This window comes from Trachurus trachurus (genome assembly GCF_905171665.1).
Source record: "Trachurus trachurus genome assembly, chromosome: 21".
NCBI lineage: Eukaryota > Metazoa > Chordata > Actinopteri > Carangiformes > Carangidae > Trachurus > Trachurus trachurus.
Genome location: NC_139899.1, coordinates 6,158,898 through 6,186,161, shown reverse-complemented (window position 1 = coordinate 6,186,161; position 27,264 = coordinate 6,158,898). Strand labels below are relative to the sequence as shown.

Below are 27,264 nucleotides of genomic sequence, written 5' to 3'. Positions count from 1 at the left end.
ACTTCCGCAATAGCCCACCCATTTCCCCGCTAACCACGCCCACTTTCCGCTATAGCCACACCCACTGTCTGGGTAGCCACGCCCACTTCCCTTTACACCCCCCCCCCCCATTTCCTGCTAACATTCAACTAATCTCCAATCAAAAATCATACAACTGAATTGGAGAGCGACAAAAATGAAATCTTTCTGAAGGAGAACACAACAGTCAACTCATCAAATGTTTGTGATGAGGCGATTACATTGTTGGAAGAACTTAATTCGATTCTTTGTCACACCCCAAATTAATACATATTCATCTCTACCACAGCCAGTTGGAGAAAAATATATGATAGACAATTCTCGTGTTTTTGGGCTTAGTGCTCAAATCATAAAATACAAATATGAATGTATTTGGCAACATGACAGGGAATGTTGTGTTAAACTAGGACAGATATTTATTGAAAATCTTGTTAACAGCTTGTAAGAAAGGAATCAAGAGAAAGTGGTATAAACCACCTGCAGGCTGCAGAACAAAGGCCATGAGGGTCATCATGGGGCAAAAAAAATATGAAGGTGAGAATCTATGGCAAGAAAATGTATAAATCTGTGACGTATTCTGGTGAGTTGTGATGATTCTAATGCTCGACATGTGGACTTTGGAAAAGTAGATGTATTGCATTATCTTTCATCTTAGGTGATACTCCACTGTATGTGAGTATCAGTCATGCTGCTCAGTATACATACATACAGTATACAGTAAAGTTCCATTGTGTACCCTGCTGAAAACTGTGTATGTCACAGTGGGCCTGGACACATGGGCACATTCCTCTAGACATGCACTATATGTGTATTCACATGAGCCTCGGACACAAAGAGCAAGCTGCACCTGAGACAAACAGTTTATTGGGCGTGACAGACGATGACAGACGATGACAGACGTGATGCTGCAACGCGAGTCTTCTCGTCTGGACATGAAAGCAAATGACATATTCTGATTGAAATGCAGATTTTTACACCTCTGATCAGTATGACTCCATCATTTTATCATTTTCAACAACAATATTGTCAATAACTTATTCTATGAAGAGTAGAACTACTGTCAGTGACACAGGGCTTTAAATTTGCAGCAGCCAATAGAAACAAGGGCAAAGAGTACTGACAATACATCCAGTCTGTTTTTATTATACATCATTACATTATGCCTATGCTGTACATGCTGTACCACTCATCTCTCTAACTTTGTATATGAGCTGTGCTACATTATCATATATTCCATATGTAAGGCTCATGAGCAATAAAAAAGAAAGCGCATCATCCTTGGACAAACAACAGCAGTCATGTGTAGATGTTCAATAATGTGGTCACTTGAAATAACATATGAGCTTCAGACTTTCAGTCTATGTGCATCAGATAGAGCAGGGCTGTGTTAGCTGTGGCCGAGCCTCAGTCTCCGGTAAAGAAGGGGTTGGTCACAGTGGTGGTGGCGTTCTTGAAAAGTGGGTTGGAGCCCTGGTTACAGGAGAAAAAAAAAACATCCATCAATTTTCATCATAGAACAGAGGGATAACTGACTGCTGACAACTATTTATTAATTTAATATGAATTATTAATGAACCATATTCATTTTTCCTGAGTCTGTATTTAGTCGAATGTTATTCAGCTGTGGTGTGACTGAAGCTGTGAGCAAGACTGTAGCTGAACAACTAAAAAGAGCCAAACAACAACAACATTAAAGCCCACGTTATACTCAGGTTAGTTAAGTAAAATGAAATGTGATCTCACATCTTCCCACTTGGCTTTCCTCTTTTCTTCTTCGAATTTCCTGTACTCTTTCAGATCCTTCATGTAGATCAGGAACTTGATGAGCATCAGCAGCAGGACGCCGATGAGGAACACACCCGCCACAGAGCCTGCGATGATGGCGATGACGCTGGGGGGTTCTGGACACTCTGGAGGGGGGGGAGAAGTCTCACAAGTTTTTACACAGACATGTGGAGGTGTTCAGTCTGTCCACATGCTACTGCTCCTCTCAGGTCAGACTCCAACAACTTCATCATCGAGCCAGTGTTTGTGTCCAGTTATTACTGCTCATCAGTGTCAGGAATTGGTAACACTTTACAATAAGGGTCCCTTAATTAACCTTAGTTAGTACATTATTAAGCATTAATATATAAACTAATGTGTTAATTAATGCTGAGTAATGCATACATAATGATAACTATTACATTATTCAACTTTTATTATTACTTAATAATTTATGAACTAACTTTGAGTAGTAAACATTAAGGCAGAAGTAAGCAGAATGTTTGTGTTAATATAAGTCTTAAATAGTTATATCTTCCGACAGCAATCACTTATATAGAGTGTTTGGTCTGTCAGTCACTCTGCTCTGCTGTAAGCCGAGGAGAAAACTTTCCTTGTATCCTACAACCTTTATCCAATGAGGAGAGAGAATGGCATAAAGGGGCGGTCCTCTCTGTGTGTGCAGCCAAGGGATGCGCGTGAATGTGGAGACGTAGGGACGAGGGCGGGGACTGCTAACTCCATCGGCTGAGAGGAAGTTAGCCAAAACGGCCGTATCGCTTACTTCTGCTTTAATTAACTGCTTACTAATAGGCTACACTGAGACGTCTGAGATGGCGAGGACATGTGCTGAGAATGGAGCAGGACCGCATCCCAGAGATAGCCCTAAGATGGACACCACCAGGCAAAAGAAAACCCGGGAGACCCAAAACTACATGGCGCAGAACTGTGACACAAGAGCTGGAACAGATGAAGTTGTCATGGGGAGAGGCCCAACATGCTGCCAATTGTGCCAAAGCAGTGGAGAGAGCTCACTGAAGCCTGATGTCCCATCGGGGACAAAGAGGAGTAATGTGAGTGTGTTTCCTAATCCTAATGATTGTTAATATATCTGTAAACAGTTAATTAATGCTTAATAATGTACTAACTAACGTTAATTAAGGGACCCTTATTGTAAAGTGTTACCAAGGAATTAGTTATAGTTACTAGTTACTTTCCCCGAGTTAGTAACTGAGTTACTACATGATAAAAGTAATTAATTACTTTTTTATAAAATGCTCAAATATGTCAAATTACTTGGACTTCCCTCCCTAACCCCCGTTTCTCTAACTACTGCACTAACCAACTGACTGAGTATTCCTCCACACAGACAGGATCACTCCGCCTCTTCCACACACCACTGATCCAAACAGCTGATAGGCTGAGTGGTACAGGGCATCACGGAGCCTGCCTGTGTGGAGCAATACTGAATGAGCACTAGTGAGTTGGTTAGTTCAAGATAAAAGGCTTTTTTCCGACCAGCTGATGAACTGAAATGTTTGTAAAACGTCCTACACTTAAATGGGTGTATTATTTTCTGATGGGACGTCCTGAGTCAAGTAACGGTGTAACGGTGCATTTTATTGTCATAACAGTGTTGTAACGGGAAACAATAACTAAGAACTATGAACTAAGTTCACTACATGTTGTAGATGTCAGTGTGAGCAGAGAGAGCAGAGCCACTGAAACATGTGTGTGTGTGTGTGTGTCATTGGCAGCTGACCTCTCTTTTCTAGAATGTAAGCCCGGTAACTGTCCAGTCCAGTCAGCTGCCACATATTAAACGTGATCCAGCAGCCCTCAGAGTCCTTCTGAAGGCACTCCTTCTTTGCTTTTGTTGAGGTGGTGGTGTTGGTGTTGAAATTCTTCACCAGCAGGGCAGAAATACTCTTGCTGCAAGACTCACTGCAGTTCTTTTTAAAGGGACCGGACTCAAAGCCCAGGCATTCAATGCAGTTCCTGAAACCAAGTCCAATAGCAAATGTTCATGTCTGAACATAACTGAGCAGAAACAGCAAAGTCTTTGTTATAGTCTTTTTTTAAATCAAACATTTGATTATAATTTGAGAGTAAACATTTAGTCCTTACAGTTTGGTCTGGCAAGGGTCAGCACAGCCCAGACACACCTCACATCGCGGGCGCTGGTATCCCCCATAGCACTCACAGCGGTCGCATGTGCACGTCCCTCGGTCGTAGCACACAATCTCTTTGCCGTTGACCTCGCTTGTGCGGCAGCCCTCCGTAGACGACTTGCACTGACAGGCCGAGCCCTCGTAGCCATCGTCACATTGACAGGTGCCACAGTTACACTGTCCATGCCCTGCAGGGGCAGAGAGGGGGGATGGCAGCCTTTAACTAAACACCTGTGTGTGCATACCATCTGTGTATCATCATTGCCCATGAAGAGCAGTACCTCCCCCCAAATGTGATAATACATAAATTGCATCTTGACAGCATAGAAACGTTGGTGATTTGTTTTTAACTCTAAGTGTTTTTCTTCATAAGAGAAAATCTGATGTTTAAAATGTCACTCTTACATTGACTGCAGTTGTTCCCATGAGAGCAGAATTCAAAATGTTCTCAAAAATTCCGTTTTTGAGATAAAATTTTGCCAAAACTTCTTCGACCATGACTCTAAAAGATTTTAATAAGATTGAAAATGTATTTATGAAGAATGGGCTGGTATATGTTTACAGTACTGTTTACAGTCATGCACTGTACGCTCAATTTTTCAAATATCAAAAATCTGGGTGGTAACTTTGTGGAGGACAGTCTGAAGATGCTCTGTAGCAAATTTGGTGTCAATTTAGCAAAAATTGTGGGAGGAGATAGGTTTAAAGGGATAGTTCACCCAAAATTCAAATTTCACTCATTATCTACTCACCCTCATGTCAACCTAGAGCTGTGAGAATTTTCAGAGTCCTCCGTGCCTTCTCTGAGTTACAGGGGGGTCCGCACAGCAGTATTTGTCCATATAATGGTTGTCAATGGATACCAACTTTCTTCGTCCAAAAAGACACACCAAAAAACATCCAAATACCTCCATGCTGCTCGTCTGTAATGTCCCTCTTGTATTTTATTTTTATTTTTTATTTTTTTAAGTATATTTTTTGGCTTTATTTGATAGATCAGTAGAGATAGACAGGAAAGGGGGAGGCAGAGAGAGGGGGAATGACATGCAGGAAAGGGCTGCCCAACGCAGGATTCGAACCGGGGCCGCCTGCGGTGAGGACTATAGCCTCTACATGGGGCGGCCGCTTTAACCACTGCGCCACGCACCGCCCCATGTCCCTCTTGTATTGAAGCCCCGACATGAGAAATTGTTCCGAAAGAAATTAAATAAGTCTATATTTTAAGCTTGTTTGTAGCGGAAGCTCCCAGTGTCTCGGTTCACTGCTCTTACCGGCGGAACAATTTCTCATGTCGGGGGCTTCAATACAAGAGGGACATTACAGACGAGCAGTATGGAGGTATTTGGATGTTTTTTGGTGTGTCTTTTTGGACGAAGAAAGTTGGTATCCATTGACAACCATTATGGACAAATACTGCTGCGCTGACCCCCCGTAACTCAGAGAAGGGACGGAGGACTCTGAAAATTCTCACAGCTCTTAGTCGACATGAGGGTGAGTAGATAATGAGTGAAATTTGAATTTTGGGTGATCTATCCCTTTAATAAGTGTTTGAAAAAGTGATGGACTTAATAATAACTTGTAATGTGTTTAAGTGGACAAATGTTTCTGAAGTATTGGGGCGACATTTTGCCGAAAGTTGCAAAACTGTAGCATGTACGTAAAGTTTTTAAATTCAAAGTTATTGTGGCCCCCCGACGAGGAATATTGACATGTCCTTGGAGTTGAGTTAATCTGGCATGGGACCGGAGCTTGGTGCAAAGTTTGGTGATTTTTCATGTATGAGAAGTAGGATTTCCTAGGAAGAAGAAGAAGAAGAAGGGGTTACAGTGCAGATAACTCTACCTCCACACAGTTTGTTCTGGAACCTTTCACAGTGGTCATCGTCACACTCGCAGTGCTCTCCATGGAAAAACTTCCCACTTTCTGAGGCATGGCACTCGCACCTGCCACACAGACAGTCTCCCCTCCCCTCACACACTGTGCCGTTGTCTTTCCGACATCTGTCCTGGGGAGAGGCCCCGCCTTTGTTGCCGACTTCGCACTCACAGAACTGTCCCAGGAAGTCGTCATTGCATCTGAATGAGGAAAGATTAGAGAGGCATCAAACACACGGAGGAGCATTCCTCCCTCTACAGCAGACATTTCCTCTATCATCTTCTTATCCACATTCATCATTTCTTCAGCGGTGTATCTTTGCACACCACCAGGCAATTTCCTCTCTCTATGCTGAGATAATGAGTACAGAAACAAGCAAACAAAGAAGTATATTGACTGAGAAGCTGCAGCTCAGGTCATCCTACTGCTGTAAACAGCTGTAGGGAGTTAGAATAACATGATTTCACATCCACTATACGAGCACCAATCCCCCACTGATGCCTGAATACAACAGGCACTGACACTCTCATTATGCAGCCAGTGAATCCTACCTGCAAGTGCCACAGTTGACCTTCCCCTGCATTCTGCAGTGTGGGTGGTTTTGTTCGTCGGGGTCTTTACACTCACAGTCACACTTGGTAGATAAGCTCACTTTCAGCGTGTCCTTTATTCCCTGGGGTCTGATCATGAAAGACTGTGTGCTCTCCAAACATTTGAGCGCGGTCACAGTAACATTGAAAGAGATCTGGAGAGGAGAGTCAGGGTTGAGAAGTCACACACAACACACATGTTTCTTTTTACATTACACACACAATTAAATCTCACTTAAACACAACTGTGAGACCCTGAGAGACCACTGGCCCTCCAACAGTCAGCTGTGCTAGGGGTGGTGTGGTGTCCTGAGAGCTACAGCACAACCTTTGGGCCCAGTTCCAATCCAACCCCTCACGGACTCACTGACTCACTGAAGTCCGTGAGTGTGTGAGGGCTGTTCCGTTGTCAGATCATCAAGTCAGTGAGTCAGTGAATGAGCCCTTACTGCCCCCTTACTGTAAGTCAGCACTGATGCTGACTTTGGGTAAGCAAATTACCCACAGTTCATAGCGTTGTGTGAAGTCAAACACATGGGATGCCGTCGGAACGCGAGTGTAAAAAAAAAAGAAAAGTAAATTAACACACGTAGACAGAGAGAGCTCCGCCGGTCTCTTTATTGTTAATGGACAGGAGCAACAACAAAAAAAGAAAGAAAAAAAAAGAAAAAGTTTACTGTCAGTATTAACGTGCAGTTTGTGATTATTGATGATAATTTGATCAGATCTGATCCAGGAACATTTTGTTTTGAATCTGCGTCTCTCACACACCTTGTGAGTGTAAGTACGGTAAATTATTAAAATAGCCGACTTTACAGCTTAAAAAAACATATTTACAGCCTGGTACATTTTATTTTTTTGGTCTCAACCGATAGTTTCTACCCCCGCACACACTCTGAGGGGGGTTAATTTTTTTTAAACTCTACCGTTTTACTATTATTAGGTTTAAAGTTCTGGCCAATTAGGGCGCGGAAACGTTGAGTGACAGGTCCGGAGACCGCTGCTTCGAGGCCAGTGGGTGGGTTCTCGGCCGGCTAACCGCCGCACCGCTCCAAATATGGCAAGTAAAATCCAACATGGCGCAGTTCAAACCTCCGTAGCGGCACAAAACAGACTCCCCCAAACCAGTGGGTGACGTCACAGGTGCTACGTCCATTCTTTTTACAGTCTATGGGTTCAGGGCTTGAGTCTTTAGGGGGCGGATTGGAATTGGGCCTTGGTCTCTTTTGGTCTCTCTGTCGCTGAGGGTGCGTCCCTGCTGGACCTGTCTGATCAGACCAATCACCTGCAGACTGGTGCCACTGGCACAGCCATGCTCCCTGCTGCCTCTCCTGACTGAATCTACGGCATGAAAAAGACTATACTGTATAACTACCTCACACAGCCTCATGTCAAATAATCCTACCTGTCACTCAGTACGTTTACATGACACTTGAAAAAAACGAATTATTGCCTTAATCCGACTATAACTGAAGTGCATGTAAACACCTTAGTCCGACTGAAATCGGAGTTGAGAACTCCGATTAAGACACCCAGATAATGCGATTGGAATTCGATTTTCTCCGTCATGTATACGCCTTAGTCGGACTGAAGCTGGACAATGCATGTGCGCATGCTCCACAACAGTAGAGACAGCACAAAGTGGAGCAGAGAAGCCGCCTGAATCCCGCAAAGTAAAGAAAAAAACCCAACGTTAGTGCCGATTCAATGCATTTCACACAGCGCGACCAGTGTTTTATTTTTTTTTTAAAAGAGAGAGACAGAGAGAGAGAGAGAGAGAGAGAGAGAGAGAGAGAGAGAGGAAAAAGGAAGCCCGTACCCTATTCTCAGCGCGAATCCAGCCCAGACTGGCGCGTCTGGTCGGGTACTGCAGTTGAGAATTTATTATTAAAGGCCCCATGCTGTGCACTTTTCTCTGGGTTTATTTACCTGCTGATATCCCTATCAAGATGTATCATTGGTTTTGAGTACCTGTGATCTGCTTAATATTGTTTATACTGCCCCTTTCTGCTGCCTCTTTCTGGAGCTCTAGCAGGCACAGGTCATTTGGCCAATCAGAAGAGAGAATGAGAACCTCTCCTCTGATTGGCTCACTGTTTTTGAGTGGCATGTGGTCGGACCAATCACAGGCAAGTATCTGAAACCTAAGCTGCATTCATAAATTAAAATTAAATTAAAAATTGAAAAAAAAACAACTGGTCACGGTGGGCGGAGTTACCTTGTGTGTGACATCACAGAAAGGAGGAAGTGCTATCTGCTCGTCTTAAAGAGAATGTTCGTACAAATGGGCGGTGTGTGTTTCTCCGTTTATGACCAGTTTGATGCATGGGGCAGTATATACGTGACCCAGAGACCTCCCCAAGCACGAAAAATAACCAAAATCACATTTTTTCATGCCATGGGGCCTTTAAGCTTACTAAGTTGTTTATATTCAGTTTTTTACGAGGTGACAGAAAAGTCAACAGGACAGGCGGCGTATTAACCCGCTGAAACAACAGGTGACGGCGCATGCGGGGGCGGACCCCGTCAGTTATTCGGTTTTCTCAGTTGCATGTATATTGAGACAAGGACAGAAGTCCGACTTGAGCCAAAATCGAATTTTGAGCATAGCTCGATTAAGCTCTGCATGTAAACGTACTGACTGTAAAGTTGTGGTACAGGATTGTTGTGGGAGAGGCAGCTGAGTGTCTCTGAGTCTCAGTTTAGCAGTTAACCCACTCTCTAAGTCTCACTTAGAGCCATGAACATGAGAAAGAGAGACTGAACGAGGTTTCCAGCTGAAGTGGGTGAACGTCTCCCTCACACCTCAGCTGACAGGAAGAAGCTCAGAACCATCCTCCCTCACATTGAAAGGAGCCAATTGAAGGACCAGCAGGGACTCTGAGTGTCCCTGAACGGACATGTGTCATCTGACCTGGAGAGGCCTTTGCAGTTTGGACCAGCGTAAGTGGACAAACAATGGATGGATGGATCAAATTACCAGATAAAAACTAATGCATCAAGACCTGTGTGACTGACCTCTTGTGCCACACGCACGTTGTCACAAATCCCCTCGTTGTCCCGTCCTTTCACTGGATTTTCACATATGGGGGTGTAGACAACCCTGACATTGTCAGGCAGCTTCTCATGGGTCAAGGTCACTCTGGAGGACAGCCGCTATACAAAGTAGGAGAAGACAAAAAAAAATCCATGAGGAAAAGTTTTATGAATACACAAAAAGGAAAAACAGCTGAAGGTGTCACTGACAGACTGACAACTTACATTGTAGGCCTCTTGAATCAGCTGGACAACATTGTCTGAATCTTGTGACAGGACTCCCACCTCTGATTTTGGAATCAGTTTGGAGAGTTTCTGGGAAAAAACATAACGGGACATGAAAAGTCGATCTATGTGTTCTATCCTTAAACAAGAAGAAGTAGAAGGATTTATTTACCTTGTATACAGATGCCACATTTTCTGTCACTGCAAATATTGGCTGGATATTGTTCTTTTCCAGCTGCACAGCTAGTTGTCCAACAGACGGGTAGTCCTGCACACAGCGGATGCAAATTAGCAGGCTGCTAACTCTGACGCATTTACATCTGTACTACACCCGTTCTGATGTTCATTAATGTGTATTGTCCCTTTTAAATAAATAAATAAATACATAAATTTGGCGGTTACATGCTGCTATTCCGACATGCCGCTATTTAGACATTGACCTCTAATTGTCGGAATAGCGGCATTAACATTATTTTTCAAGCGTCCCACTATTTCGACTTTTTTTTTTTCATTGTCGGAGTAGCGGCACTTGACTATTTTTCAAACAGTCCGCTTTTCCGACATTGATTGGTTGACTACGTTGTTACGTTGTTGCAAAGGTAAGTATCATATTACGGGCAGTGGAGCATGTGAGGTGCGGTCGGATATCAGGAGGAGTTGGCTTTGCAAGTAAAAAAAAGAAAAAAAGACTTTATTTCCTATAAGTTAACAATTCTAAAAGGGGAAGTGAGGGATCGATTGCCTAACAAAATTTCTGACTTGCAAATATCGGAAAAAGTGGCTGGAGGTGAGACCATATTTTTCCTGCAACTGAGCAAAAGACGCAAAGTGGTTATTAATGTAAAGGTCTTTGACGGTGGTCAGGCCTTTGTCAGACCACTGTACAAAAGCAGCATCCATCATGCCTGGTTTAAAGCAAGGATTCTGACAAATAGGAGCGTGGGTAGACAGACAGGGAGATTCAGTATTCAAGTATTCAGATTCAAGTATTACGCATAACAAAATCATCCTTAAAGCATCTAAAAGGTAGATTTAATTTTGAGAATAGAATGGCTGCTAATGAGGCACCTGCATGCACTGAAGCTAACCAAGTCTCAATTTCAGGCCAGCTGGGGGAGAGGGAAACTCTCTGCTCGGCCGCAGCTGTAGGGTGACTCCAAAAAACCAAAGCTCTGGCGTTACAGGCCCAATAGTAATGACGGAAGACAGGGAGGCCAAGACCTCCTCCATCAGCTGTGGGTTTGTGCAAGTGTGCCTTTGAGATACGAGGAGGTTATGAGCCCAGATAAAGGGAATAATGATAGAATCTATCAACTTGAAGAAAGAGGCTGTGAGATATATGGGTATGTTTTGGAAGAGGTACATACATTTGGGAAGAACTACCATCTTGACAATATTGACACGGCCAATTAACGAGAGAGGAAGAAGTTTCCATTTGTCTATCATAATTTTGAGTTTACCAATCAGGTCAGAGTATTTCAACTTAAAAAGAAGTTTTGGGTTCCTGGAGATGTTGATCCCAAGATACACAAACGACTCAGTGGAAACTTTAAATCAGTGGTCCCCAAACTACGGCCCGCGGGCCGCATCCGGCCCGCGCTCAAATTCCAACCGGCCGGCGGCCTCTGTCATAAAAAAAAAATCAATAATATGCGGCCCGCCAGCACGTACAATTTTTTTCCAGCCTCGATATATTGCCATGTGCATGCCTGTTTGTTTTCCTCGTCTCTGGCCTCCAAACAGGCTGAATGACAAGAGGCTTCACTCTGTGACTCGGTCTCAGCACCTGGGCCGTTTGTTCCATAGCGGAATGACATGAAGGGAGTGAAGCCTCTTGTCAGTCATCCAGGATCTTTGTCTCCGTGGGGGGAGGCGGGGCCGCTACCACATCGTACAACACACACAGTGCAGCATGTGAGGAGCAACGCAAGGTAACGTCAGTTGGCAACTTGGCGACTTTCTCCCTAAATCTGGCGACTTTCCAAACCCTCTCATCGACTTTCTTTTTGACAAAAGCCACTGGCGACAAATCTAGCGACTTTTCCGGTGCTGTTTTACAAACGCTTCTGGTTTGGAGACTCGGACGTGAAAGCACGTCATCATCACTGCTGTTTTCACCGAGCAGCGGTGCTGCCGTGAGCCCCCCGCCCCCGTCCCTACAGCACTCAGCGGCGGTGTGACGGAGCTGTCCCCGCTACAGAGACCCGCTCCACGCCGCTGACACCCCCACCCCACCCGTCTTTAGAGCGACATACACAGCCTCAGTCACTACTCACCTCATCTACTGTGATGACACGGTCAATATCTATTCAAGTGCAGTTTTGTTGAGACTTGATAAGCCATTTTATTTATTGTTTTGGTTGTGTGTGGTTTTATATTTGAGTGCATCTTTTCTTAACAGAGACCTATTCTTGTTTTTGATTTGATTTTTATTCAAGCGCAATTTTTGATTTTTTAAAAATATAATATAATATAAAATATAGCCTAATAATGTTTCAAATTAACCTAGATATGTTTAAGCTTCCTTTTTTTCCCCAGACATTTAGGCTATGTCATTTTATCTGGTCTTCAAATATGAAAAGCAGAGTGATTTTGATAAAAAAAAATGTGAAGAAATTAAAAGAATTCCATTTGCAATGAAAAAAAAGTATTAAATAGTTAATTTGCATTTAATGTTAATGGTTCAAAGGATGTCAGGCTGAAAGGTCGGCCGACCCGGCCCCCACACATTTTTACTTAACCAAATCTGGCCCTCTTTGCAAAAAGTTTGGGGACCCCTGCTTTAAATGGTAAGTTATTGAGAAAAGCAGAGTCGAGCCCATCAGACAGAGGCATGAACAGACTTTTTTCCCAATTAATAGTAAAACCAGAGAGCTGTCCAAAGTTCTTTATAAGATTTAAAAGTGGTGTGAGGGACATCCTAACATCGGACAAAGTCAAGATCACATCATCTGCGTACAGACCAATAGGACTATCAGATGCACGTCGCCCAATGCCGGTAATCTGAGGGCAAGATCTGATGGAGATAGCGAGGAGCACTGTATCTTTAAAGTAGTTTGATATCATTAGGCCATATTGACACTGGAACAGCCCGCTCTGAGCTTGGTGATGTCACAGAGGCCACTTCCATTTTTATATACATGTGTGATAGAGACACGTCGTTATTCATAACTGTCACTGGTTTTGCTCTCAAGTTTGAATAATGTAGTACTGTAACCCATTTCACTGTCCATTTCGTCCTGTGATTATACACTCACCATCTCATTACTCTGGCTGTAAAGGTTGTTTTCCAGGTGGCACATTTCATCACTGGGCTCCAGGATCCCAGCCAGTTTTCCATCTCCAGCCATGTGGAAGCCAGCATCAGTGGTCAGGACAATCAGCCGAGTGCTGCTATTCCTCCATCCTATTTTATCCTAAATGACAACATGTGTTTGGAACCATTTCAGCAAGATAACATCAGAGGCTAATGTAAAACAATCCTTTATTTTATTGGCTAGATGTGTATGTCCTCTATTTTCACCACACACACTCCATTCAAGATTTCAGCTGCTGACTCACCATACTCTGATGCAGAATGAGCTCCTAGTGCTCCAAGTCCAAATAAACTCATCCCTTTCTCTTCTTGTCAGTTTTTAATGTTCATTATAATCTTATTTCTGTTTCACACTGGCTACCCCATTCACAGTGGTCTACAGGCTTGACTGCTACAGGTTCTGCAGCGTAAAAGTCATCAATGTAAATGATTATGAGGTGTATGAATCATAAGAATTTAATAGCTCCACCACACACCTGTCATTTAGTGAGCATGACCCTCTCAGGTGGTTTCAGTGTGTCAATTTAATCTTCACCACACTTTATTAGCACAGTGTGTGTCTTCAGGGCTCAGGGCTGACACTAGTGTGAGATCACCAGAAAAGGCCTGTTGATTGTTGACTGTGTTGTTTTTTTCTGATCCTACAGCTTGATCCACTTTTCTATTTAGGATCTCTGCTTGAATTTCCTTTCTAGAGTCCCTGTTCTAATTAGTCACAGTTTGCACCGTTTACATGTCTTACCGCACACACAGCAGCCTGCATCATAGCATCAAGGCTTCCCTCAGGAGAGTCCAGGTTCCCAGAGATGAACTGCTTGCTCACTTCACTGGTAAACTTATCGATGTTTGAAGTCAGACTGAGAACGTGTCTGTAGCCGAAGGCCGCCTGGCATTGCTTCTCATTCTCATCACACGGCTTTTCCAGCTTCTGCTTGTTGGTGTTGGTGTAAGGAAGGACTGTCTTATCAACAAAGGCTCCAAACCCTGTCATAGACACAGCTGTTAGCGTTTTTATGAGGCAGAACCTTATCAGACTATTCACACCACTGAGAGGTTAACAGAGATGCACACTGGCTGTTTGTTGTTAAAGATAAAGAGAGATGCTGCTTCATTGGACCTTCACTCTTTCATTAAGTTTATCCCCTACCATTGGAGTCTGTAGTTGTCTTGATGAGTCTGTGGTAGCATCTATGAGTCTGTGATAGTATCTATGAGTCTGTGGTAGCCTCTAAGAGTCTGTGATAGCATATTTGAGTCTGTGGTAGCATATGAGTCTGTGATAGTATCTATGAGTCTGTGGTAGCCTCTAAGAGTCTGTGATAATATCTATGAGTCTGTGGTAGCATCTATGAGTCTGTAGTTGTCTTTATGAGTCTGTGGTAGCCTCTAAGAGTCTGTGGTAGCATCTATGAGTCTGTGATAGTATCTATGAGTCTGTGGTAGCCTCTAAGAGTCTGTGATAGCATATTTGAGTCTGTGGTAGCATCTATGAGTCTGTGGTAGCCTCTAAGAGTCTGTGATAGCATCTATGAGTCTGTGATAGCATCTATGAGTCTGTGATAGCATCTATGAGTCTGTGGTAGCATCTATGAGTCTGTGGTAGCATCTATGAGTCTGTGGTAGCCTCTAAGAGTCTGTGATAGTATCTATGAGTCTGTGGTAGCCTCTATGAGTCTGTGATAGCATCTATGAGTCTGTAGTTGTCTTTATGAGTCTGTGATAGCATCTTTGAGTCTGTGATAGCATCTATGAGTCTGTGGTAGCCTCTATGAGTCTGTGGTAGCATCTATGAGTCTGTGGTAGCCTCTAAGAGTCTGTGATAATATCTATGAGTCTGTGGTCGCCTCTATGAGTCTGTGGTAGCATCTATGAGTCTGTAGTTGTCTTTATGAGTCTGTGGTAGCCTCTAAGAGTCTGTGGTAGCACCTATGAGTCTGTGATAGCATCTATGAGTCTGTGGTAGCCTCTAAGAGTCTGTGATAGTATCTATGAGTCTGTGGTAGCATCTATGAGTCTGTGATAGCATATGAGTCTATGGTAGCCTCTATGAGTCTGTGGTAGCATCTATGAGTCTGTGGTAGCATCTATGAGTCTGTAGTTGTCTTTATGAGTCTGTGGTAGCCTCTAAGAGTCTGTGGTAGCATCTATGAGTCTGTGATAGCATCTATGAGTCTGTGGTAGCATCTATGAGTCTGTGGTAGCATCTATGAGTCTGTGGTAGCCTCTAAGAGTCTGTGATAGTATCTATGAGTCTGTGGTAGCCTCTATGAGTCTGTGATAGCATCTATGAGTCTGTGATAGCATCTATGAGTCTGTAGTTGTCTTTATGAGTCTGTGATAGCATCTTTGAGTCTGTGATAGCATCTATGAGTCTGTGGTAGCATCTATGAGTCTGTGGTAGCCTCTAAGAGTCTGTGATAGTATCTATGAGTCTGTGATAGCATCTATGAGTCTATGGTAGCCTCTATGAGTCTGTGGTAGCATCTATGAGTCTGTAGTTGTCTTTATGAGTCTGTGGTAGCCTCTAAGAGTCTGTGGTAGCATCTATGAGTCTGTAGTTGTCTTTATGAGTCTGTGGTAGCCTCTAAGAGTCTGTGATAGCATCTATGAGTCTGTGATAGCATCTATGAGTCTGTGGTAGCATATATGAGTCTGTGGTAGCGTTTGTGAGTCTGTGGCAGCTTCTATGAGTCAGTAGATTTGGGTTTGGATTTGAGAATCATGTTACCTATTTGACCATTTTCAGTGATTCCTTTCAGAGCTGTAAAGAGTTCTTGTCCCAGTTTTTTCACATTTGCCAAGTCGTCCTTCATGGAGTAGGACAGGTCCATCAGATAGTACAGATCAACAGGGTAGCCCTGAAGTCTTTTAAAGGAGACAGTGAATGTTTCAGGAAGCCCTGCACACAAAATGGAAAAGCAAATTAATGAATGAAATGATGGAGGATGATTATGTAAAAATGTCAGAAGAAATCCAGACAAAGACCCTGCAGCAGCACTGACATCTGCTTTCACCCAGGACCACCTCTGGGAACTGTTGTCTGTAAGTGTCAAAGCTCAGCATTAACTGGTTCTACTGACCAGGACGAAGAGTCAGAGAAATCTTCTGAGGTTTCAGCTGGATTGGGTCCTGGCCAGAAAATGCATTGGAGAGTGGGTCATTCCTGTCCGCCCTATAGTTGTTGACGGGAGAGATGATGCTTTTGCAGCCTCTGATTTCCAGCTGAGCTCTGGTGTCGCAGCGAGCAGCTTCCTGTTCGCCTGCTTTTGTGAAGTTCTGGACAAAAACACCGGAGAAGAGAAAATAACTGTATTTTATTCTGAAAATGTGTCATGTGTCCATGTGTTGTTATTACTGTTGGTCCCAGACTTTCAGTTCAAGCTACTTGCAAAGTACCACCTGTTGAAATATTATTTGTTTAAATAGTGAATTAAACTTCAGATCTGTGCGACCTGCTCTCTCGGGTTGCATGTTTGTAAAACAGAAACATGCCCACTACTACCTACTTTCTAGACCATATGGTGTTGAGGATATGATTGTAGAAGAGGATGGAAAAGAGGATGACATATATTCTTCTATCACAACAGAAAGTCAACATTCAGGAAGTGCTAATGTCATTAAGCTTTAAATCAAAGGAATGAATAAACCAGGGGCCTGGTGGAGCCTTTTGACTTGACCTCAACACACGCACACGCACATGGAGGTCACTGTTTAACTGTCTGGTGGACATTTGAACAATCTCTCAGAGCTCATTTCATGTGAGAGTCATACAGATCAGGAGCAGTACTCTTCATGTTGACATCCTACCACATGCACACTAAATTAGCCTGTAGGTGTGAGTGTGTGTGTGTGTGTGTGTGTGTGTGTGTTGTTGTTCTCTCTGTGTGGCCCTGTGATCGACTGACAACACATTACATGACGTCTGTTTCTCACCAATTCTTCGCACCACACGCAGAACTGCCCTGACTGAATGCAGTCATCACAGGAGTTGATCACCGACTTGGAGCAAACTTCCTCTTGTTGACAAAACCCTGCAAAACAAAACCACAACCTCTGTACAAAACTGACTCTGGGGCTGGGCACATCTACAGTAGAGTGCTCAATGCTGGTGGCACTAACAGAGAGAAAACAAGTGTTTAGACCAGTGGTTCCCAACCTTTTTTGGCTCGTGACCCCATTTTGACATGACAAATTTCTGGCGACCCACTCCTCTGATGGCCATCAATCAAGATGCGCCAGTTTAGATATTTTTATATGCTGAATTTTATTTGAACTCAATTTATATTTGAGAAAGTGAAAGTGTAGAAAACAGTTGTTTAAGTTGTTTAACTAGACATTTCAGGCGACCCCATTTGCATTCCCGGCGACCCCACATGGGGTCCTGACCCCAAGGTTGAAAAACACTGGTTTAGAGTCAGATGAAGCTGATTAATCATCATTGACCTCACTGATCACTGATCGCACATCAGCTGCTTTTAGAAAGAAAAGTCTGGCACGGTTTAGTGTTGCAGTCGGAGACAGCATGGGTTTCTGCCAGGTCAGGTCAGAGGTGACCGACTCTCAATACAAACACTGTGCTGTGAATATACTTTATATCGTCACTTTCCCTTCGGTTACATCTTGAAGACCAACATCCTTGAGAAGGACTATTAACCAGCCAACTACGTAGAAATCCAGTGTATGTGGTGTGTGATAGCTTACCCTCTCTGCCCATCAGCAGGAGCAGGCCCAACAGCAAACACCCATCCATTTCCTGGTGACACAGAGACACAGAAACATTGAGCACTGTTAGAAAGGAGAGATTATCATACATCATTTAAATGAGATTGATTTAACGGCCATCCAGCCGAATCACAGCCTGCTGACCAAACCCACTGGGCCTGCCACCCAGGAAAGTAAACAGCTGTGTGCTACAGGGAGCTTCTATCACATAGGGCCAGCAGACAGAGAACAGAACAGAAGTATGATACCTTTAAAGGGACAACAAGGAGTTTCTATTTGGTTATAAAAAAGTCTCATATTAATGTGGATGAATCTACGTTACCACTTGTTAATGGGCCCATTTTCAATAAATATATCATTTTGTCTCTATGGTTATTTTGTTATTATTAGTGGTGGTGGAAATGCTGGGCGAGCCGACCAGCGTTTCTTTACTTTCGGTTTCGTGGCGAGTCATGAGAATAACGCAGCCGAATCGCCGTTTATGGTCGGGACTACGACGGTATCTGATCGTCTTCCAACCTCTGACTTTAATTCTTGATGAATGAAAACATGAGTCTGTCTTGCGCCGGTCAAAGAATTTCACGGTGCGCAGAGACTCATAAATGTAGTGTGAAAACGCTTTGCTTTTCCAAAACTCCTCGTTGTCCCTTTAACTAGTTAGTTATATGTTGGTAACTTAATAAACTGTCTTGCATTCTCAGATTCTCAGAGTCTCAGATTGTGTTGGGGTGTAGGAACATTCTACAACACAAATTGCTCATTATCAACGGTGTCAATATAAGAAAAAATATTAAAAATGTATTAACCAAATACCTTATATTATGAAATATTTTCTTGTTTTTGAATTGGGACTCTCTACAGAGTTAAATACTAACAGTCCACTGCCTTCAGGTTTTCAGGTTTAATTTGATCAATGGGTTTTCATGTGGGCTCCATTCCAGGATGGTTGTGGGGTTAAAGTGACTAAATTTTCATCAAAATTTTACCACCAAAAGATTTTAAAAGCAAATGGGCAGATCAGTGCTTTATGAGAAGAAAAAAACAACTCTTTGTACAGTGGAGAAAATAAAGTAAAGTAAAAAAAAAAGTAGTTGATTTCCTGCTGATTTCGTGAGTTTCCTCCCCCACAAAGAAATGGACTGTCTAGTTTTTTTATGGTAAATGGAAACAGAATATCAACAAAAAATCCAGAAATAATATCATCTCCATATAAAGGTTGTAAATGTATATACATTTGATCAAGTGAAATTATTCCACTGGTATTTATACTTATTATTTAACTATATTATTTTCCTACATAGAAACTGAGTGAAATGAGTTGTAGTGCCTGACGTTTCTGAGAGCCACCACTTCTCCTATCTTATCTCCTTAAACAGAGGAGACACTTTCATGAAAAGAAAGGAGGAGATGCTGTCCACAGAATAATGTATAGGGTTGTATTTGACAGACTTACATAGGTTTCACAGTAACATCTGACATATGGTGATTTCAGAGCTGTAGTTTGAGAGAAAAAGGCCATTGAGCTGATAATGTGTGAAACCTCCACCCACCACAGATGATTATAGACATTTGACATTTCCTGTAACACACTCTGCACCAGCACCATAAAAGGTAGAAAAGTAGTGCTGGGTAATCAGCATCATTTCTGCTTTCTCACATGAGGAACCACAATGTGACTTTGTTATACATATCTATGCACACAGGACAACACTCACACTGAGGACGACATGCAACAGGTCATTAGAGATGAGGGGGGGTCGATGCACAGATAACAGCTACTGTATTTAAACATCACAGTAGATAAAGGTGCAGTACAAGAGCCAACAGTGACAGTCTGTTTCTTTTTACTTACTTAGTTCCTAAGTTTCACTTCATTTCCTCACTTGATCAGTTTTGCATGTTGTACAATCATTCAAAAGGCCAAAACACAAAAACAATATTAGTAGAAACAAAGGCAGTAGTGTGATGACACTTCTATTTTATTTTATTTTAACGTATTTGACTTTGCTGTATTTTATTGCTTTCACTGTTTTTATTGTTTTTAATTGTTTTTATTTCTTCTTCTTTTTTTATTACCCGCTGTAAAGCACTTTGGTACACCGGAAGGATTGTTGTAAAGGACTGTATAAATAAAGTACATTTACAAAAATTCCAGACCCTTCATAGATAATAGAGCAATATAGCTGAATAGATTTCACAGATAATTGGGCAAAATATATGTATCATATCAAAGTTTTATCATACTTCATGTTTGTGCAATCCTTTGGATTTATGTATGGAATGTTTAGTTCAATGTCACAGCTGTTCCATAGGCTCGTCCCTTACATCTACATCCCTATCTGTTTTCATTCATTTGTCCTTCCACCTGTTTGTAAACATAGCCATATTCCCCTGAGTTTACAGTCACTCCGTCTATGCTGAAGGGTTTCTGTAGTGTACACTATGATGTGCTTTGTACTGTGTCAGAGCAGATCTGAGGAGAACAAGGTCAGCGAATTTTAGGGCATTTAAAGAGACCTTGTTAAGTTTACTTTTGGTTATAAAAAAGTCTTATATTAATGTGGATGAATCTACGTTACCCACACTTGTTAATGGGTCCATTTTCGATAAATATATCGTTTTGTCTTTATTGTTATTTTGATACTATTATGGTCGACTCGCATAGCATTTCCTAGTTTCGGTTTCGCGGACGCTGCCGTTTATGGTCGGAACTACGACGGTATCTGATCGTCTTCCAACCTCCGACTTTCATTCTTGGTGCTGTTGATGCTTTTGCTTTCGTCCGTCTTGCGCCGGTCCAAGAATTTAAACATGCATTGAAACAAAACGTGCATTAAACACTTTGCTCTCTGAAACTCCTCGTTGTCCCTTTAATTTAAAAGTTTCGGGGTAGAGGGGTGTGTTCATGATCAGCAGCTCCAGTGACAACTGTTTCTGCTTTCTTTTGTTACATGAATACTGGATTAGTGTATGTTTTGTAAGTAATGGAACTCTGAGTGAACAATACAGTATAAAAAAGTGAATTTAAGATATCTGCAGTTTTATATAATATTGCAATTGTTTTAGACATTTTTGATTCCACGTTGTTTACGTGCGATGTCAAGGTTAGTTTTACTCTGACTGACCCCTGTGTCCACTGCTCACTGCTAACAGTCTGAGACCTCACAGGGTTCTCTCCTATTTTCACCTGCACTACTTTCTTTAACAGCATCACAAACACTTTCTCAGCTGTGGTATTCATAATGGTCTCAGTTGTTTCCAGAGACGCTCTGAGGTCTTCTGCCAGGCAGGACAAACACAAACTATATGCCTCACTGCCTGGTTATATGGGAGGGTGATTGGGTATGAGGAGGGGGGCCAAGGGGCAACAGTTGTTTAGTTTAGTTGTTTTTTTCTTTCTCCTCTCTCCTTTTCTTCTTTCTAAACTTTAGTGTCCTTTTACTCTTTTCTTTTTTCTCATGCTCCAATTGTTCTTGCTCATCCCCATTATTTCCAACACATACATCTATGCTCATAATAATAATAATGGCTTACATTTATATAGTGCTTTTCATGATACCCAAAGCGCTGTACAGAAACCATTATTCACTAATACAACATTCACACTATTGAACCAAATGCACAGACCAACATATGATCACTGACACGTACTCACATACAAACGCAGAGACCACCTTCCCCAACAACCTCAATTCATATTTATATATGAACCCATATATCATTTATCCTCATTTATTTGTCTTTTCTGTTGCTTTCCACTTGTCTTATATCTCACTTAATAATAATAATAATAATAAAAAAGCTTCAAATACAAGTAGGCTGCACGTGCAGTGAAATGGATTTTTGTCACATGCGTGATATTGTGTTATGAGAACTCCTGTAAAAGACTGATAATGTAATCAAACAGGCTCCTCTTTCAGAAAAAAAAAACTGTCTGAATGAACTGTCAACAAAGCTTTAGCTAATGGTGGTGTTAGGATCAGTTGGTAGAGCAGCCGCTCACTGCAGACGACCCTGGTTCAAATCCTGCATCTGCCTCCCCATTTCCTGTCTCTCAAAGCTGTCTAATATATTGCATAACAGCCAACTTGCCACCACCGTATCATCATGTGTGTACTAATATCAGTTGTTAATACGTCTGTGTTCATGATGTTCTGATGCTCCATAGAGAGCAACTACCGGTAGTTACCAGGTGCAGCGTCTTTATATTGTTGTAATAAATAATAACCCACAGTGGGCGGGCTGCTGATGTTTAGCAAGAGAAAAAATATATTCCTCCACACTGTGGAAACAATCCTCTGTTCAAACCCATCACTCACACATCAGCTCAGTATTATCTGACCGATGTTACTCAGTCAGTTTAGTCACAGGAAACACACTCATATTGTAGCCCAGTCCAAATATGTAATAGATAATAGGGTTCTTAAAAATAAAAGAAGCAGCAGTATTTGTGGTTGTGAATGGTGCTCACTTTTCTTCGGCCAAAAAGACACACCAAAAAACATCCAAATGTCTCCATACTGCTCGTCTGTAATGTCCCTCTTGTATTGAAGCCCCGACATGAGAAATTGTTCCGAAAAAAATTCAGTAAGTCTATATTTTAAGCTTGTTTGTAGCGGAAGCTCCCAGTGTCTCAGTTCACTGCTCTTCCTGTGTCCGGCGGAACAATTTCTCATGACGGGGCTTCAATACAAGAGGGACATTACAGACAAGCACTATGGAGGTATTTGGATGTTTTTTGGTGTGTCTTTTTGGACAAAGAAAAGTGAGCACCATTCACAACCATTATACAGACAAATGCTGCTGCGCGGACCCCCCCGTAACTCAGAGAAGGCACAGAGGACTCTGAAACTTCTCTCAGCCCTTAGTCCACATGAGGGTGAGTAGATAATGAGTGAAATTTGAATTTTGGATGAACTATCCCTTTAAAGGTAATGAACCTACTCCTAAAACTTTAGGGATTATGGCAATAGGCGAATTTTCCAAAATGTTGAAATATCCCTTTAACGTGGTGGAGATGAGGGACAACACCAGATTAGTACTCTGAGCCACTGGGAGTTTCTCTGGCAGTGCTGCACAAAACCAAAGCCTGTGAACCGGACTGCTCACTACTTTTCTGTGTGATACAGGCCTACAACATTCTATTTCATTTATTTAGCCGGCTGCCTTCTCTCCCGGCGGGACCGGGACGAGGACGTAATTTGGCCGGTGGAGCAGCGCTGCAGACCGGCTGCTGTCTCTGTGAGGAGCCGCTCCTCCTGGAGCTTCACTTCTCCGAAAAATCGTCGGAGCAAACTTCTAACCCGCCGTCATTTGGATAAACTAACCGCACATTTGGGACCTAAATAGTTACTTTCTCGCAAGAAAAAATATTAAAACTTAATAAAGTGACGTAATAACAGCGCTACAGTGAGAAATAAAACAGCTTTTCGTTTTACAGCCACCGCTGCCGGCTGCCGCAAGATGCATTCTGGGAAATTTTCATACCCCTCCGTTTGGAGTGTGCCTCTGAAAAATCTCCGTTTGGAGGGCTATGTAGCCCTACCCCTTCCCCCTACCCCTCTGTCCTAACGGGGATTGGGACACCCCTACCCCTACACGTGAACGCGCAAAACGGAGGGGTAGGGGTAAGTGGTAGGGCCAAGGGGTGAAATGGGATTGGGCCTAGGTAACTGAACTACATTTACTTGGATTGAGAGAGAATTGAGAAAGAATTGACCTGCTCCCCAGCAGTCTGTTACAGCCAATAACTGAGATTGTCAGCATAAATATTTGGGCACAATTGTATGACATATTGCATTGGGAGGAACACAGTAACACACTCACGTACCTCACAGAAAAGACTGTTTTTATTGGGGAAGTTTAACTCTTTTAACGTTGATAAACCTGTTTTAACAATATTTTATAAATCATTTGTTGGATCTGTTGTAAACATTGCCATCATTTGCTGGTTTGGAAATTCCAAGGTAAAGAGCAGATATACTCTATAGAGTGTGGTGAACGCCTGCTCCAAGCGGACAGGACTGAGTCTGTCTGCTCTGTATAACAGACACCTGGCATACTTTTGCCATGTTGCACAGAGAGATCCAGTGGTTTTAATCTCTTTTTTTAAATGAAATTTAGAAATTGCATACATTCTGCGACTTTTGCACACGACGACCACTCCTGTTATTGGGACGGTGTTGCTCACTGTTGGTCTTTATTGTTTCGCAAATGTCCCTGTCCTATGTGTTTGGGTATTTTAGGCTGCATTTGAATGCCTCTTTTGGGACAATAAAGATATACTAGAAACAGAAAGTACATGCATTTATTTAAATAAGTGAGATTAATATGAATAAAAAAGAAAAGCTACTGTATAGTTTGAGTGGAGAAAACTGTTGTATAACAAGTTGTTTAAAATGAAAGCAAAAAGAAAACACCCTTCAAGTTTATTTTGTTATTTTATTTTGCCTAATAATTGAAGTAAGTTATCACTCATTTAATGTTTAAAAACAGTTCCCATGGTGTAGTTATTATTTTAGGTTAAGGGCAAAAAGAACCAAATATATATCACATACTCAATTGCTTCTTGATGACGTTACATAGTAAACACACAGCATTATTTGTATTTGATACGTTGTGTTCACTAAATAATGAATTACTGTAGGTAAAAAAAAATGCCTATAAAGAGACTCAAGACAATGACATCCTGCCTGCCTACCTGCCTACCTGCCTACCTACCTACCTACCTATCTACCTACCTACCTACCCTTCTAACTAACTAACCAACTACAGGTTATGAACAGCTGCTGATCATGAATGCAGAGTGACCACCAGACATATTATCCTGACATCACCACATGAGGCTGCTGCTGCTACTGAGAAACAGAAGATGAAACATTTTAGTTCTGACATTTAAAGACCCACTCCCATGAAAATCGTGTTTTTCGTACTTTTCACATGTTCCTGTGGCATTTTTCTTGTGTTAGAGGACATATCAGCAGAAAAGGAAGTGCAAAATTGCATTTCTGAGTTTTTCTGCCTTCAAACTGCTGTGAACCAATGGCAGACGCAAACTGGCAGTTTCAGGGAGACTGGGGTTGACGTGTCACAGCTCCAGGGGAGGGCACTAGTGCTACAAGCTCCCGCCCCGCTCTGCATCTGGCTCAGAGGTGAAAGCCATGGCAGCTCGGTGGAACTGTCAAGGTATAACAGGTATAGCTCACCTGGTAGAGCAGCTTGCACCTTGAGCATGGACTATGTTCCAGTCTGGGATCAAATCCCAGTGTGGAGTTTTACGCTAAATGCGCTGAATCTGTAATTGTACAATGTCCAGCTGTCAGCGAGCGGGGGGTGGGGTGCAAGGAGGTGGCTGGGCGGGTGCAGAGCAGCGCGGTCTCCGCCCACCCCCCAGAGGTGCATTGCTAATGAGCTGGTTTTAAAATGGCCGAAAAGGGTCGCGGGAGTGGGACTTTAACTGTTGAGTCCAGTTAAACAGAGTGTTCAGTGGCTGAGGTCGACAAGGTTTTGTGACTCCTGTGTGGTCCAGAGTTAGGCAGAGATGGTTGCAGTTTGAAACACACATCCGGTGAACAATACTGTGCCACTAAGGTAACATGTTGAAAAGTACGGCTAGTGGACAACCTCTAATGTCACCACATGAAGCGACGGCAGCTCAGAGAGAGCTACATCCGCATGCTGCCCTGCCATGACGGCAGAGAGGTGCTAAAGGCGATGTGTCACCACCGTGTTCAACACCTCCCTGCTCAGACTGTGACCCGGTTGAGGCTGCTCTGAGTATCTACGCCTGTTCACACCTTGCTGCATCTCCATTGAACACTTAATTATGATCAGATCAGATTTCCCATGGGAGAAGGAAAGGGAGGACTGTTAGTCTACTACTACTTCTATCATTCACAAATATATCCCCTCCAATTCCCTGAACCCCCACTCTCTTTTTCTACTACTTGTCACAGATGTTTCTTTCAGGTTATATGATACATGAAGTGAAAGACATCACTGACAATAGAACGACATCTTTAATGTGTAAGTTCACATAAATGAAGACACGCTTCTGCAAACGGAACCAGTCCACTTCCCCCGTGAAAACAAGAAGCTTGTCTTCCTCATTTAAGGTTACACCATCTCCAGTCTGTTATACTGTACGTGGAATTTAATTTGTATTTAACAATTTCTATTTCTTTTCATCACTTACTTTTCCTTTACATTTACTTTTCTTTTACATTATAATAATCATTGTCTGTGCAGCAGAGCCACTTCCCCCTGTGAAGTACTAGTACAGACGTAGCCTACCTATGACACTTAAATATATTGGAAGTTCTTCACAAAATGTTTGATGATGCAGCATCAGAAAGAGAATCTACTTCTCCATCAGATGTTTAAAGACTAGATTAGTGCAGCAGTGTCAACATTAAAAAACAAAGTTCTAAAGAGTATTTGTCTATAAAAGCAGACTTACCAGAAACAGGAAGATGCAGGTCTGTGGTTGACAGTTGTGTTGAACAGTTCTGCAGATGCACAAACTCCACCCTCCTGACAGGAAGTGTGATGAAACTGAAGCTTAAGATAGCAGCGGAGGTTGTGTCAGAGAGTGGGTCTGATGTTAATCAGAAGAGACACTTGTACCTGACTCACACTGGAATCACTAACGTCAGGACGGGTGTGGACTTGATGAAAGTCCTTTTTATAGAGCTTTTGATGAGCTGGTCCTGACCCCATGCCCACTCTTCTGACATCTGATCCAACAACTCATAGGATGAGTTTTAAACTGGGTGTAGGACAGAACAACCATGCTGGCCTCAGCCACCGCTGCTATGCTGATGACACACCACTGTACATTCATACCAAGCCCACTGTCCAACTTCACAGACTGCTGTGATGCGTGGATTTGGATGAACCTTTACCTCAGACACCCCCCTCACTGCTTCCCTGTCATGCTCCTAAATCTGACCATTCCTTGGTTGATTACATCCACTGTACCTGGCCAAAGGGACATCCCCTTGGCCAAGTAGCCAGGGCGCACGATCAATTGGGGGCATAGTGACAGGAACCTCAACTGTCACATCTCTCCCCCTCTTTTCACAAGGGTAAAGAAAGGGAAGATTTACACAGGCACAAGTCAGGCTCCAGATTCAGACCCTGTTGGGCATGAATTGAACCTGTTAAAGAGGAGACTGAAGAGGGATAACATTGAAACAAGCACCAAAAGCATGGAAAAGCATCACTTAAAGGCAGGGCCGGCCCCTGGCATAAACACTCTATGCGGTTGTTTAGGGCCACAGCCGTTAGGTGGGGCCACATGATCAGAAGGTACTGGGGTTCAATTCAAGTCATTTTAACACTCGTAGCGTTTACGCGACGGTCTTGATATGTTATATGTTATATTATATTTATTATATTTTTTATATTTCGGTCATTTTACGCCGTAGAAACATGGTTCAACTGCTCCTGTGACCGAGGGACAGGTCCCCTCTTTCAAATACATGACCTACGTTATTCACAGCCAGAGTTAGAGAGCCAATAACAGAGCACGGCACACACATCGTCA

General features: G+C 42.6%; 1 protein-coding gene across 1 annotated transcript; it reads right to left on the bottom strand.

The window, feature by feature from the left end:
* Positions 1-124: 124 nt before the first annotated feature.
* itgb2 (integrin, beta 2) lies at positions 125-26,237 on the bottom strand. The gene is made up of 16 exons (XM_083996557.1): positions 26,176-26,237; positions 17,697-17,748; positions 16,929-17,026; positions 16,076-16,271; positions 15,724-15,894; positions 13,738-13,979; positions 12,937-13,095; positions 9,852-9,947; positions 9,680-9,769; positions 9,437-9,574; positions 6,380-6,573; positions 5,796-6,028; positions 3,910-4,141; positions 3,545-3,780; positions 1,762-1,928; positions 125-1,488 (listed from the first exon to the last, which is right to left on the bottom strand). Exons 2-16 carry the CDS (start codon positions 17,743-17,745, stop codon positions 1,423-1,425), a joined length of 2,367 nt encoding a protein of 788 aa, XP_083852683.1. The 5' UTR covers positions 17,746-17,748; positions 26,176-26,237; the 3' UTR covers positions 125-1,422.
* Positions 26,238-27,264: the final 1,027 nt, after the last annotated feature.

Bases quoted from the DNA above. Each gene is read 5' to 3' on its own strand.
- itgb2 (XM_083996557.1), bottom strand. From the start codon at position 17,745: ATGGATGGGTGTTTGCTGTTGGGCCTGCTCCTGCTGATGGGCAGAGAG. The intron at 13,980-15,723 runs GTAACATGATTC...TGTCTATGACAG, and splicing joins CACTGAAAATGGTCAAATAG to GGTTTGGAGCCTTTGTTGAT. The intron at 9,948-12,936 runs GTGAGTGTATAA...CGCTGTGTGCAG, and splicing joins ACAGCCAGAGTAATGAGATG to GACTACCCGTCTGTTGGACA.